A 14956-nucleotide genomic window follows, 5' to 3' on the forward strand; every position below is an offset into this window, starting at 1 on the left:
AATAGAGGAAGGCTGTTATATATTATAGCTCTTTTACCTGTATTACTAATTCTGTAATTGTCTTTGCAGCCCTGGACATGTTTTTGTGACTTCTGATGGAGACCTCATAGGATCCAAATACAAGAAAGTGCTTTACAGGGAATACACTGATGGACGCTTCACAGAAATGAAGAAGAGAAGAAAGGAAGAGGAGCATCTGGAAATACTGGGTGAGATGTCAGTGGGTGGGGGCAGTTTAATAACTATCTAGTGTTAGCGGAAGACTTGCAGGTTCATGCAGCAAGACAATGAAACATGCAAGGAATATGCATGGAATGCGCACACATAACAAGCAACGCGAATTTATCTTTTTACTAACCTGACAATGGTAATATTCAATCTGAATGGTTCCTTATGCAACTTATCATGTCTTATTTCACTTTAATAAATAAGTATCAATAGACACTAATTGGGAGAGACACAACGGCCAATCAGATCCTTCCTTTTTGTCCATTTTGTAACCTACCTGAATGGTAGCTAGGGTCAGGTTCCTGATTTTTTTTTTTTGTTTTAGTTTGCTCCAATTTTTATAAGTCCGTTACATTACACTTCCCTAGTTGCCAGTTGGTAAATACGGTATATTAGAGTTTTTTCCTGAAAAAGAAACCCATTAAAAGGAAAATGTTCTATGCAAGCTGTTCTCCAAAAAAGACAAGCAGAGGGCAAAGAACTAGTCATCTGTTTTGCTGGTGGTTTCCATGCAGATAATGGTTTCCCCTTTACTGACTTAAAAAAATTGTGTCTCCGTATGCCGGTGTTTATCGTAGTAGAGGAGGGGGTCTGTGTTTCTTCATTCAGACTCCCCCCCAAATGAAAGGTAATCTGATTGATGGTGGTAAAATAATGATGCAGCAGGGAAGGTGGATGAGGCACAGGTGCACATAGGGAATAGAAAAAAAGCAGGGAGATCCTTGCACTGCAGGTCCTTAGGTACGGCTTCCTCACCAGCAAGGAGAACATTGAACAGCACTGTAGTGACATCAAATCTTATTCCAAATCTGGAGATTCAGATAAAAAGAAGTTTTTTCCGTCCAGGCTTCAGTTATGTCCCTAGGCTGCTGAAGATGGTAATTCCCTTTAGAGAATGCACAGCCCAGCGAATGATGCCAAAATATGCCCGGTATCCCCCGGGGCTGCCAGGACTGTTAAAAACTTCTTTGTGCATGTGTGGCGTTACACTATCCTGACATGGCTAATTAACGCCAAAGATCAGGAAACCTGGAAGAGAAGAAGAAGGCAGCACCCCCCCCCCCCCACAAAACAGGGACAGGTGAAGGTATTTAAAAAATTAGGATCATGTTTATTTTATTACAGAAGGTACATTGCCTGTCCCTTCTGCAATTAAAGACAATAAAAGATTGCATGTTCTGCATGTTTTTGTATTGAGCCATCTGTGTTTGGCATGATAGAGGTGGTGGGCACAGCTATAATGGTGCCCGGTCCTGGTCTGTGTGTGGTCAGTCTACCAGACTCTCCACCCGTCTGTAAGAAACATAGGTAAAACTCTAAAAACCCTTTGGAACTGCCCATAGATGAAGTATAATGGAACCTATTGTATTAGTAGTCATTACATGTCATTTCAGGATCTTTCGTTTTTAATCAATTTTCCAAAAAATTACCATTTTTGTATGTTCCTGTGTTCTGTGTATGATTTAGGTCCATTCATTCGAGCGGAGGTTGGAGACAGTATATTAATTGTGTTTAAGAATAAAGCCACGCATCCATATTCTATTTATGCACATGGTGTGCAGGTGGTCAGACCTGAAGTCAATGTTTTCGTTGAAGCAACTCAGCCGGGTGAGTCAATAAATGAAGCCTCATTTCTCAGTAAAACAACTTCAGATCACAGCTGCCTTCTAAACACTGGAAACTGGTTGTTGTCCATGCTCAATGAGGTTCTGTGTGATTTTAAATATGAGAAAGAATGCATGGACTTCCCCAGTGTGCTAATGCTGAATCTTTATCCATGCTGGGGGCAGTACCTTGTACAAGCTTTCCTTTCGTGTATAGAAAGCTTTGGCCACTAACCTGACCGTCCTGTCTGGTAGGGCTGCTTAGATTACAGGACTAGATGAACAGATTTTTTAACCTACAAGGGTAAACCCTGGTATGTGAATTCCTATTGTACATTTCAAACTTAACTTTAACTAAAGTTCCACTGTGAAAAGTTTGCAATCAGGCTGGTTTGCCTTCTGCATAAAAAAACTAACTTACCTGCATGATCACTGTCTTTTTCTTTATACCTACCTTTTTTAAGGGGGCACAAACACTTACCAATGGAATGTTCCAGAGCACACTGGACCAGGAATTAATGACCCCGACTGTTTGACATGGGCCTATTATTCCACAGAAAACTTTATGAAGGTAATTGCTCTCGGTCCTCCGATTACTTGTACTTGTTACTTTATAACTGCAAAACAAATCATTACAGCTTCCCTATTAAAATAAATCTAACGTGATCCAATGAATTTACTTCTCCAAGACCACAGCACATTTTTATAGCCAAAAAGTGTCCCACCGGGGGGACACAGTAGGAAGGTAAGAGAAATGTTCACTTAGAGCAGTGATTATCAACCTTTTTAACATTAGGAACCCTTGAAATAACTTCCAGGTCTTTAGGGAACCCCTTCTAGGCACCAACTGCTCATTGCTCAAGGAACCCCCAGCAACCTCTGCGGGAGTCTTGGTTGAGATACACTGGCTTAGAAAGTTGTCATCCAAACAAGTGTCCCTATTGAAAGTTTTTTTCTCCGTTCCTGGTATATTATCACTTTCAGCCCTGATGACTATCAAAAGAAATTGACAGGGGTTTACCTTGTTAAAATTAAAGTCAAAATTAAAAAATAAGGGACCCTAGATATTTTTTGATCTTTGATTTGGGATCTGCATTATGCAGTCCCCTGTACACGAAAGCTCATACTAAGAAAAAGAGGAACCACTCAGTTTTGCTGCAGTGCTTAAGTTCTAACAAGAGACGGAGAAGAAATCAGATAAACTAATTTATTAGTGTGCCACTCTGTCCAATCAGAGAAGAGATAGATTTGTGAAGACAAAGATAATTGAGGTCTTCTGCCTTGCTAGACACCTTTGCATTTTATGGAAGAGCTGTGTAAATCTTGACGTGGATGGACTGAAATGCAAATCCTTTGGCATATAAGCAGCACTCATATGTGTATCGCATCTGCGTATTTAGCTGTTTGCCCGGTGTTCAGCTTTAAAGCACCATACATAATACCATTTCCATCCAGTAGCAGGTATAGCCAACACTGGCCCATGAACTGATTTTTGGCCCTCGTTGAAGTCTCTGTTAGCTAAGGGGGGGTCAGGGGCCCTTGTCTAGCTGCATACTTTGAACCTCCCTATGTCGGCTCCTGTCTCCAACACATGTGCATACGGTTCAGTTGCTTTCCTATGCGGTTTAGTCACATGTGTTTGTCATTAAGGGCTCCAAGGATAAATTGTCAACCAGACATGTATCGGATGTATTTACATGTGTTTTGCATGTGTTTACAAACCTTTTGTGGTGTATTAACCATCTACTAGTTGTATCACATACACTGACTGCACACAACAAAAAGCATAGTACTGAAATACATTGGAATTTTCCTCTGTTTATTTTATTTTATGCAATGCATCAAAAAACTTCCCAGAAACCACAGCACCCTGCACGCTTTCTTACAGTAAAACTGTCTTTAATTTAAACCTCATGCAAACATTTGAACCAGAACCCTTAAAGTGCTGACGTGTATGATTACATACCATATAGTGCTTCCATATAACGTTTAATGGGCAAAGCAAATAAATTCCTAAAGCTGTATTTGGTCCTATCCCCTCACACCCCCTCATTCATATCATTAATGGACCTTTATTTGGAACTATTGTCAAAATTTCCACTCTATTCATATAGATTTATTCAGACCTTTAACACTTCTAGGAACAGAATCATTTTGAAATGAGGTTCCTAGGAACAGAATTCATTTCAAAATAGGTTCCTAAAGGGCTAAACAGATTTATTTCCTCTTTTAATGGAGGCTGAGCTGTGTTGGTGGGAAGTGTGCCTCTCAGATCCCTTGCAGTGGGTGAATATACATTTGATGTACAGAGGGAAGAGGATAAAGCCTCTAATTGCTGAATAAAAAACACTGCAGTGATCAGTTATAATACAGTAAAAACAAAAGTATTTAGTTTTGATTTATAGAGCTTGCCCTCTGAACAGGTTATAACTTATCCAGGCAATACAGCTACATCTAACAATATTGTATTGCATGTAAATAGGGGGGTGTATTTTTTACATGGATAATGTTACTTTGGGTCAACCTTAAATTGAGCTTTTTTTGGCTGCCAAGGTTCTCCAACATGGCTGTTTTTTACTATCTTGGACAGTAGTAATGGACCTTGTAAATGGTAATAAGAGAGATATTTCAGGTAAGTGTTTTAATATAGAAAAAGAGTCAGTTCCTTATCTAGTAAGGGCATCAACAATCAATATGGGGTGAATATTTTTGGTTTATACTGCTGCATACAGTTTACTAAGATACGGCAGGTTTCTTTCAACATATTAATTCATCTGATATGCCTATACAACATCATTCCATTCATGCATTGACTTTTTCGTGACTTCTCCATGCAGGATCTGTACAGTGGCCTGGTGGGACCATTGCTGATCTGCAGGAAGGGAGTGTTGGACGACAAAGGCCAAAGAAGAGACGTTGCTCGGGAATTTGCTCTTCTCTTCTTGGTTTTTGATGAGAATTATTCATGGTACCTTGAAGAAAATATTAAAAATTATATTCACAAAGACCCCAGTCACATCAATATCACAGAAGAATTTGAAGAAAGTAATAAAATGCATGGTAGGTTATGAATCACAAGATTATTTATGTTTGATTTTTGCCATATTATCATCTTTAATTTTTACAGCAAATCAAGAAATCAAAAGACATCACAATTTACATTTTTCCTTTTTGCTGTTGTCTATATGGAAATGATCAGAGTTTGTTACAGTTTACATTTGCTTCTTTTCTCGCATATTAGTTTGTCAGGAGACAGCACTCATGAAGTTATTTCAAAAAGGCATCCATAGGATCCCTATTGCTGTGTTTTCTATTGGCCTACAGAACTAAACATGGGATTCCGAGGATGCCATATTTTATATATTATTGGAAAATGCTTCCTCACTGTATTACCTTCCCCTACCATTAGAATCATTTTTTTTGTGCATGCTTCCAGGCAATTAAATGAAGACTTATGATGTAAAGAAACTTTATTTCAGGACTGATGCCATTGACCTAAATCAGGGATCCTCAACTCCATTCCTTGGGGGCTAAGATCTGCACACATTTTAGTATTTATATAACAAACAGTAAATTAATTAGAGACAGCAAATGACTCCTTTTATATCAAAATCTGACTTTTATGTGGTCCTTGAGGACTGGATTTGAGGGCCCTCATATAGAAAAGGACTGTATAAATAGCCAAAACTTTTTTTGTTTTGGATAAAATAGGCATACAACACCCATCAGTTTTTTTTTTTTTGCTGTTTGTACATTCTTGGGGAAATTCACAAGCACTTCTCATCACATAGATGCAATATGAATTTAGCGGAAATCTCCAAAGTCCAAGGAATTCTTAGATAGCTATCCCTAAAAGAAGTGTCTCCATTTGAACACTTTCCCTTACATCTCAATCTGGAGACAATTTGGGTTTTCTTTAACTTCCTGTTTTAGTGTCAGTAGTTTTCAGGACAAACAGAATGGAGAATCTTCTTTATCAGGAGACAGACCACAAATTAAGATTGAGAGAGGGTCTAAGCCTTCCCCACCCTATCTAAAACTAATATGTTTTGCCTCGACTTTAATGAGATTTACATTTAAATGAGATACACTTTAATAAGGCATAAATTATACCAGGACTGTTATTTTTAATGTTTATGACAAAGGGACAATTATTGTGTATTCGTGCATAAAACAGCCCATGCACTTGTCTTTGGTGAATCGTTTTGCCTAAAACATGGACCAGTCAGTTTCACAGTAAAGTCTTACAAATATCAGTAATCTCATTTTCAGCACAGATGCAAGAACATTGGGGGATATGTGTACCTTACAGTATTATGTAGACAAGAATATGGCATCAACATGAAGATAAAAGGATTAATAGGACTTATTTCATTCTACTGGTTGCTCTTTGTCTGTTGGACTCCATTGAATTTATTTCTTGTATTCCAGCAATTAATGGTAAGATCTTTGGGAATCTACATGGCCTGATCATGGCTGAAGGTGAAAAGACCAACTGGTACCTGATAGGAATGGGGAATGAAGTTGACATGCACACGGTCCATTTCCATGCTCAGAGCTTCCTGTACAAGGTAAGTACATTTCAGATCCACTACTTATGCTTACCAAAGTTAGCCGTTCTCAACCCGGGTTTGTGGAATCCTAGAGTTTTCCAAGAGGTTTCCAGGGGTTTCTTGAGCTGTGGATGATTGACCTCCCCTTTGATGGGGACTTCAGAATCTTAGAGCTAACACTACTTCATATTAGGCAGTGTGCCACAATGGATAATTAGTGAATTGGTTTTAGCACTGGTTCCCTGAGACCTGAAAATATTTTAGAGTTTCTCTGGGGTTTCATAATATTCTGTTGTTCTTCTTGCTCAAAAAATGATCAAACCCATGGGGCTACATTTATTGAGAATGGTTCCTCCAGAGGTTTCTAGGGGTACAATAAGCAATGTACAATTTCCGCCTCTAAGATAAGTTACCGACGCTGATAACTTTTTATATATCTTCATGGTGGGAGCCATTTTTTCCACTTACTATCAATATAACAAGCATTCGTCCCAATGACAATAGTAACAAACCATGACATGTGGATATAAGACTTATTGGCAGGGGTTCCCTCAGGCTTGAAGGTTATTTCAAAAGGTACTCCATGTAAAAAAAAAATGTGAAAGGCTGATCTAGCTCATCCCTTCTCAGCCTTACTGCCCATGACCCATCCCTTTAATTGAATAGGTTCAACATTGCTATAGTTTGCATGTAAATGTAGCCTGCCTCTGAATCCTCCAGATTGACCCCCACCTATTATTTTTTCTAAACATAATTACCCCAAGAGCCACCCACTGCTTGCATCAGGCTTCTTGCACCAATGTTTTCAGAAATCTATATAAAGCACCTTCATTCCTCTCCTACCAGCTATGATCACTTTGCATTACGTAGAGAAGTACAAACATTCAGTAATAACATCAATAGATCTAAGATAGTGTATCGTATAAAAAAGAAAGAAGAAAAAAAAAAGAAAATGTTTTATTAAAAATGTATTTGCATGGAAAAAGGGAGGAGGAGAGAAACAAGGAAAGCAAATATAAGCAGGTAAACTTCAGCTTTAAATACTATGGCGGTCATTGGGACAGAATAGAGTTAAGCAGGTGAAAGGAGATATTGACTGCAAAATAAAAGTCATTTAGGAACAATGGACTCCTGATCAGTTTTGCAATCCCCCCAACCTTTCCACTTTCATCTGCAAGGAAGTATACTAGAATTCTCCTTTTTTATGTGACAAATGGAATCCAAATGGTCAGGTACTATTTACAGGTAATCGCCAGCCTCGGATTAACCAGGCCACATGTCTTTGTTTAACCTGTTTAACTTGCTTTGGAGCATTGTTCAAGCAGAAAGCCAAAGAAGTTGCCTTTAGCTATAGACACAGATTAGTGACAGCATGTTGAAGGTCACTAAGTGAGTCAGATGCAGTGCAAACCTACATTTTTTCCTCACTTGCAGCAAGAGTTTGCACTAAATATTCTTGTAATGTATATACAGTAATTCTTTAAACAAACGTATGAGATCACTGAGATGCTTCAAATGAGTGATAGCAAAAAACTCCATGCCTGGGCATTGTTATATGGGATGGTGCCGATAATAGTGCCCATTGGCGATGACCCTGCTGACAACATATGGAGTCAGCTATATGCTAGTGTTGCTTATTTAAGCTTTTATGTGATCTTACAGGTTTAGTTTAAGTTGCATGCAAAGCCAAAAGCTTTTTTTTTTAGGTGGGGGAAGAATAATCTACCCTTTCATGTTTTTTTATTGCTTTCTGTATTTGCNTGTTTAACTTGCTTTGGAGCATTGTTCAAGCAGAAAGCCAAAGAAGTTGCCTTTAGCTATAGACACAGATTAGTGACAGCATGTTGAAGGTCACTAAGTGAGTCAGATGCAGTGCAAACCTACATTTTTTCCTCACTTGCAGCAAGAGTTTGCACTAAATATTCTTGTAATGTATATACAGTAATTCTTTAAACAAACGTATGAGATCACTGAGATGCTTCAAATGAGTGATAGCAAAAAACTCCATGCCTGGGCATTGTTATATGGGATGGTGCCGATAATAGTGCCCATTGGCGATGACCCTGCTGACAACATATGGAGTCAGCTATATGCTAGTGTTGCTTATTTAATCTTTTATGTGATCTTACAGGTTTAGTTTAAGTTGCATGCAAAGCCAAAAGCTTTTTTTTAGGTGGGGGAAGAATAATCTACCCTTTCATGTTTTTTTATTGCTTTCTGTATTTGCGTTCTTCACTTTACTATTCTCATGGATGCTATTTGTGCTGGCAACTATGATCACCCTGAAAATCCAACTTTGTCCATCTACTTTCTCTGTTCAGCTATTTTACTTTCTTCTCATCCAGAGATGACATTAGATATTTCATTAAATCTAATGTAAAAGAAGATTTGTGATGCGTTACCAGCATATTTTTATTGATTTTTCTTTTTCCAGAGAGACAGTGATCACCGAGCCGATGTGTTTGACCTGTTTCCTGGGACATTTCAGACTATAGAGTTGGTGGCTGGTAACCCGGGGACCTGGCTTCTCCACTGTCATGTTAATGATCACATCCACGCTGGCATGGAGACAACATTTACTGTAAAGGAGAGGTCAGGTAAGTTGAATGTAAAATCAGAAATGACATGCTGTAATTAGTGACTTGCAATTAAGCTTCTGCAACGAGCTACCGAAGCTTTGATGGGTCATTCTCATGGGATTTTAGGTGTTCAGCTCTCCGGGGAAGCTCAGTGATGTCACCTACACTGCCTTTTAGTGGCATTTCTAGGCTTTTTGGGTTTGGAGGGTGGAGGCCGTGAATAAAGCAGAACGCCCATTGTTATGAAAGGTCTGCTTAACACATCATTTTATATTTTCTCTACATATATATAAAAAAGCAGCGTGATCTCTCCCCCCACTTCAAACCTTTCCAGGGGGCATTGAATTACTGCCATTAAAACACATGGACCTGGAACAATCCCTCGAAATGTTTGAGGGAATGTCTGATTTCCTGTTTTAGACATGGAGCCTTTGCTGTTTTTATTACATACCAGATTTTAGATTCAGTGGTGTCATTCATTTTACTTGTGGAGAGCAAATAGCAAAATTCTATCTTTTTGTATTTGGTTTTAATACCTGTTGATCCTATCAGTAGATCTGTAGCCACCATTTTTTCTGCATTGTAAGTGATGCCATCAAGGGTTCATCCATATACCATGGTAGTAGTAATGAAGACTGGAGTGCTGGCTGCTACGGGACTAAGAAATAAGCAATTATCTGTAATATATACCCCTATGCGGGGGGTTCCACTGACTAGCAACCAATGCAAATAGCATTTTTCTTATAGAATGGATATAGTAAGGGTTTCTCCAACACCTGAATATTATTTTTAGGGTTCCTTAGTAGTAAAAACAATTGCAAAAGGCTGTTCTAGACAAAATTAGTAATACACCCTAAAAATAAAAGGGTGATAGGGTAGCACCCACATAGTCAACTGGAGATTTGCTTTAATTATATTAGTAGGATGTAAGCATAAAAAACTGGTGCAAATTCATTGTTTGGTTTTCATTTTTTCAGATAAGGATAGCATACCCTCAGGTAAGTAATAATGAAATTGATATATCATCTTTGTGTACTGTTATCGGCATGGTCTTGAATTCCTTGTATTATTTGTTTTACAGATCCTGTTGGTCCCACCGGTATTCCATTCCTAGGAAAAGTCCTATCAGCCGACCAGGCACAAGTGGCTCTGATCTCTCTCCTATCCATCGGTTTGGTCTTGTTGGCGCTGCTGGTGGTAGTAATACTAGCTCTCCACTATGGAAAGAAGAAAATGCGCTACAAAACAATTTATAATGGCTCGTTGCCTTTGAACGGCCTATGAGAACTCCAATCAAACACTGGGAACTGAATGGGCAAAGGTGCCTCAGAACTGTGTGCAGCAGCACTTTACTACGAGTTTACAACTATGATATGGAATTCTGAGAGCTCTCTATACCCCCCAAACCTAAACTTTTTGCTGAATGTAAATGGGGGGGGGGGGGTGGCAAAGGGGGGCAAGTGGTTAAATACCTCTTGAGCCTATCTTGCTTATACATGCAGGGTACATGGGTTGGAATTTGCAGTCTGACGGTCATGACAGTTGACCTAAAGGCTGCTTAGAATCTGTGGACTTTTTTTGGGGTGACTCACGTTTGGGGGAATCAATTAGTACAGCACAGCCCCACTTTAAGGAATCACCAGCCTGGTAAGCTTTGGTACATTTGCGGTACATTGGCTTACAGTTTGGGAGCAGCCATCAATGTCTATTTTCTGCACAGAGCTTTCAGCTGAAAAGGCTATTGGAAGTTAAACTATATTCAAGCACACCTCTGACCTGTAACCGATTCCTAACCTTGGACCTAACACTGACATTTAAAGGGCCTGGTTACCCGTAGGCACCTCTAACATCTCTTTGCCTCACTATTACCTCCTGGGAAAGCAAAGTATAATCCATCTGAAATGCAGCCATGTGAAGTGCTGGAGATTTTAAATTCAAGGCTTACCCAGGAGGCAACGGAGAGTATGGTGGTGCCTACATACATACATGGGGATATAAGTGGTGCCTAGAAGAAGCGGGCAAAAGACAGGGTCCAAGGAAAGTTTATTTCTTCTTCTTATTACTTCATTTTTTTATAATCAATGTTTTTTATTTAGTGTTTTTTTTCTATTCAGAGAATGGTACGAAATAAACAATGTGTGTTCCACCAGCCTTGTCTTAACAGTCATCCCGCCCTTAAATTTACCCCGAAAACCTAACACTCCTGATCATTGATCCTTACATTTAAAGGAATCATGTGTTGAGAATTATTATTGGGTGTCAGTGCTCAACCTTCTTTTTAAACATACTTGTTTGCTTTAGGTATTATACTGTTTGATAACCTCCAGCACAGACAGAACAAGCTTGCACATCTGGAGTTCTGACGTCCATTGATCCTCTGAGCTGCACGCTTACTCTGGGACAGTGAGTGACAAAGTAATAGAGCCAGAGGCGGCTAAGAAAATGGCATTTTTAGGTCAACATTGGCAGAATCTGTTATTCTCTCGGTAACAGCTTCCTTTAACCATTTGTCTATTGGAACCTTATCTAATAAAAATAATATTTTCTCAATAGGTCACTGGAACCACATGGACATATTTCTTTAGAAAGTGAAGTTTGATCATTAAAACAGACTAAGCTGTGGTCCACACCCAGTCCGAGCTTGTTGACCAGCTTCAAGTTGCACCCCTAATGTAAATATAAAAAAAGCCTCAATGAAATATGTATGCAGAGAAACCAATTAAAAATATGACTTTGGGTTTCCCAAAATGTGGCTCATGCATCAAATGCTAACTGTACAGACTGCATAGCATAGCTCAGCAATTGGTCAGTGTCTCTACCAGTAGCAGATACTAGGGGGAGCTTTGGATTTAAATAATTTGGATTTAAATACATGTGGGTCTTTATATGGGATGCAAGGCCAAGGGATTGCTGGAGCTAAAATGAATGTAATATTTCCAGGATTAGGAGCAGTACCAGGATAATGCAAAGCTTAATGCTGAACAAATGTCAAAAAAAAAATGGCTCTGTAATAATACATTACTAAAGTTTAATTGCAATCAGCGTTACTGAAAGTCACTTAGTAAAGACTTTTTCTAAAGTACGAATAGCAGAGCTCAGACTGAAGGAGGGAGAAGCAGTACAAAGGGTCTGAAGGGCCACCCTGGGTCTCTTCCTAGATTAACGTTCAAGAATAACTGCAACAATAAATAATAGATCACACCAGATATACAAAATATGAATCATTGGCACTCCACGTGCATCATATCAATGAAACCACTGTGATGTCACTTTCTTGCTGATTTGTGTAGAGCCGTCAGCACTACCATAGCATACTCCCTAGATGCTCAGTGCTTATGATCATGGACATAACAAATAGTAATGGCATAAAATGAGAATATAAAATGCACTTCTAGAATATATATAATAATATAATTATAAATATATATATATATTATATATATATATATTATATATATATCAGCTCACTATCAGAGTCATATTAGCAGTACAGTATCTGGGTCTGAACATTACACTTGCCTTTCACAATCACACCAGTGGCCCTGTGGAGACTAAAGTCCAGGTACCTGGCAATCGTAACAGTTCTGTCCAGTTGCCTTTTAGATTAATTATTAGGTAGCACAAGCAGTACAAAGAACATGCATGTCACAATACTTGGTCCTCTACAGTGTCATTTGCTTTTTCCGTATTCTAAATGGCCATATGGTATAAAATGTGCAGGTACGAACTTTTGTCACAGCTCACTATTAGGAGGAAACGTGTGGAGAGGAACGGAATGCATTTGAGAAGCCCTTAGGAGATGAGAAGGAGTTCAAACCTGTCTATGTCAAAGTTGCTGTGGTCATAACCCTGAACTTTAAGATTACATTGAGCTGGAGATCAAAAGAGGAAATAGAGCAGCAAGAACACTCCTTTCTCCTAAGGCATTGCTCTCCCACTGGTTGAAACAGCACGGTATCACTGGTTGACTTGCCACCACCACTGCACGACACTTGTTAATTGTTTTATTGTAAAAGCGTTATATGACATGATGTGCACGCCAATGTTTTGAAGGCCGGCAAAGTCCTTTTTTACAGGGTTGCTGTAACATAATGCTTCTGCAGATGTCTGGTCCTTTCAGGGGGTCTCAAATGGACAATCAGAGATGAGACATTAGATCAGGGGTGGGCAAACGTTTTTAGTCAGGGGCCACAATCTGCAAAAAAATTTGCCAGAGGGTCCGGGTCGATGGTAGAGTGGGCGGGGTTATGCCATCATGATGCCCCTGAACGTGACATGATGGCATAACTCCGCCCACTCTCCCATCGCAGGCTCAGATCCGAGGGACGTGTTCCGTGGCCCTGGCTGGTGCGCTTTCCCGGCGGGGTCCCTCTCCTGACCCTGCTCGGGGTGGCACCGGCCAGAGCCAAAAGGGAACACCCAAAAGGCCAGAAAATCATCCCAACTGGGCCATATACAGCCCGCGGGCCAAAGTTTGCCCATGCCTGCATTAGATCCTAATTAGGAAAATTTATTGTTGCAACAGAGAAAATTCAATGCTTAGCAGTTACAGCATGGAGATTTTAAATAAAAAAAAGAAATACATCATAAACCATTATAGGTATACAGAATCACTCCTGTATAGACAGTTTTTCTGTTATCTTCCGCCATCTTCTTTTTCTAGACCTCCCCAGCACTACACCACTCAGTTATTCATTAGGTCAGAGTTCTCAGATTATGAAGACTTGCCAAAAAGCTGGAATCTCCAGGTAAAAGCTGGAAGGATTTCACCTTTGTCATTCCTTTTCAAGACAATGGGCTTGATTTATGAAGGCTCTCCGGGGCTGGAGAGGATACACTTTCATCAGTGAAGCTGGGTGATCCAGCAATCCTGAAATTGATCTGGTCCAAAATTCAAAACATTTGGTGGCAAACAGCAAATGAGTTCGAAGAAATCCATTTCAGGTTTGCTGGATCACCCAGCTTCACTGATGAAAGTGTATTCTCTCTAGCTTTGGAGAGCTGTTATAAATCAGACCCAGTAAAAGAAGAAAGCAGTGTGATAGTCATAGTGGTTGATACACATTTTAGTATTTTTTATTTTTACAGTCAGTACTTGAAAAGCTTTGGTGGTGGTACATGACCAGCTCAAGTTCAGGAAATACTGCTCTAACAAATAAAAGCTTCGGAACCATAGATATGGGGCTGCTATAACATGGGCCATATTGGGAAGACATCATTGCTTCCCATGGCAGAAGAAATCAGGTCTCAATGGGCTCTATTTATAAAACAGGGAATCTGACATTTCCTCGTGGGAATCAATTACTACTACTATTAAAACACATGGACCTGGAAGATTTTCACAAGGGAATGTTTGAGAGCATGTCTGATTCCCGATTTTATAAAGAGAGCCCAATAAGAAGCATCTTGTCAAAAAGGGGTTACGTGAGTTTAAACTCAAAAATTTCTAATAAAAAGCAACAGGCCAGTGTTATTTCAAGTCAATTATTATTTTTAGAAAGCAACTACAGAACGAAATACAAAATGTAAACCTACAGTAGATATGAAATGGTACAACCAAAAAATGCTGAACACAAACATTTCAATGTGAATGATTTTTAACAATTGCATAATATAGTATTTTGTATCTGAAATAGTGATGATGTTTATTAAACAATACCCAATAAAAGTGTTATATGTTATTAATCATTATATAATATAATAAAATAACCTATTTTGTACTTTTGAGTTATATTGGGCCTGATTTATGAAAGGTCTCCTGGGCTGGAGAGGATGCACTTTCTTTAAAGAACCTGGGCAATCCAGCAAACCTGGAATGGATCTGGTCCAGGATTGAAAACATTTGCTAACAAATAGCAAATTACTTTTAAGAAATCCAATCCAGGATTGCTGGATGACCCAGGTTCACTGATCCAAGTGTATCCTTTCCAGCTTTGGAGAGCTTTCGTAAATCAGACCCATTGGGTCATTTGCTCCTAAATGCTCATTATTG

General features: G+C 39.1%; 1 protein-coding gene across 2 annotated transcripts in view; it reads left to right on the forward strand.

Moving 5' to 3' along the window:
- HEPHL1 (hephaestin like 1) overlaps positions 1 to 14632 on the forward strand; it is a 53782-nt gene extending 39150 nt beyond the window's left edge. The window contains exons 13-20 of one of the 2 annotated variants that reach the window (XM_072402638.1): positions 70 to 209; positions 1696 to 1836; positions 2297 to 2403; positions 4670 to 4892; positions 6264 to 6403; positions 8820 to 8982; positions 9942 to 9962; positions 10046 to 14632. In XM_072402638.1, coding sequence (XP_072258739.1) covers positions 70 to 209; positions 1696 to 1836; positions 2297 to 2403; positions 4670 to 4892; positions 6264 to 6403; positions 8820 to 8982; positions 9942 to 9962; positions 10046 to 10248 — 1138 coding nt within the window. In that variant the 3' untranslated portion in view covers positions 10249 to 14632. The remainder of the gene's footprint in view (positions 1 to 69; positions 210 to 1695; positions 1837 to 2296; positions 2404 to 4669; positions 4893 to 6263; positions 6404 to 8819; positions 8983 to 9941; positions 9963 to 10045) is intronic. The other variant, XM_072402630.1, reaches the window with a different exon arrangement.
- The last annotated feature ends 324 nt before the right edge of the window (positions 14633 to 14956 follow it).

The sequence above is a fragment of the Pyxicephalus adspersus genome, chromosome 1 (genome assembly GCF_032062135.1).
Source record: "Pyxicephalus adspersus chromosome 1, UCB_Pads_2.0, whole genome shotgun sequence".
Lineage (NCBI taxonomy): Eukaryota > Metazoa > Chordata > Amphibia > Anura > Pyxicephalidae > Pyxicephalus > Pyxicephalus adspersus.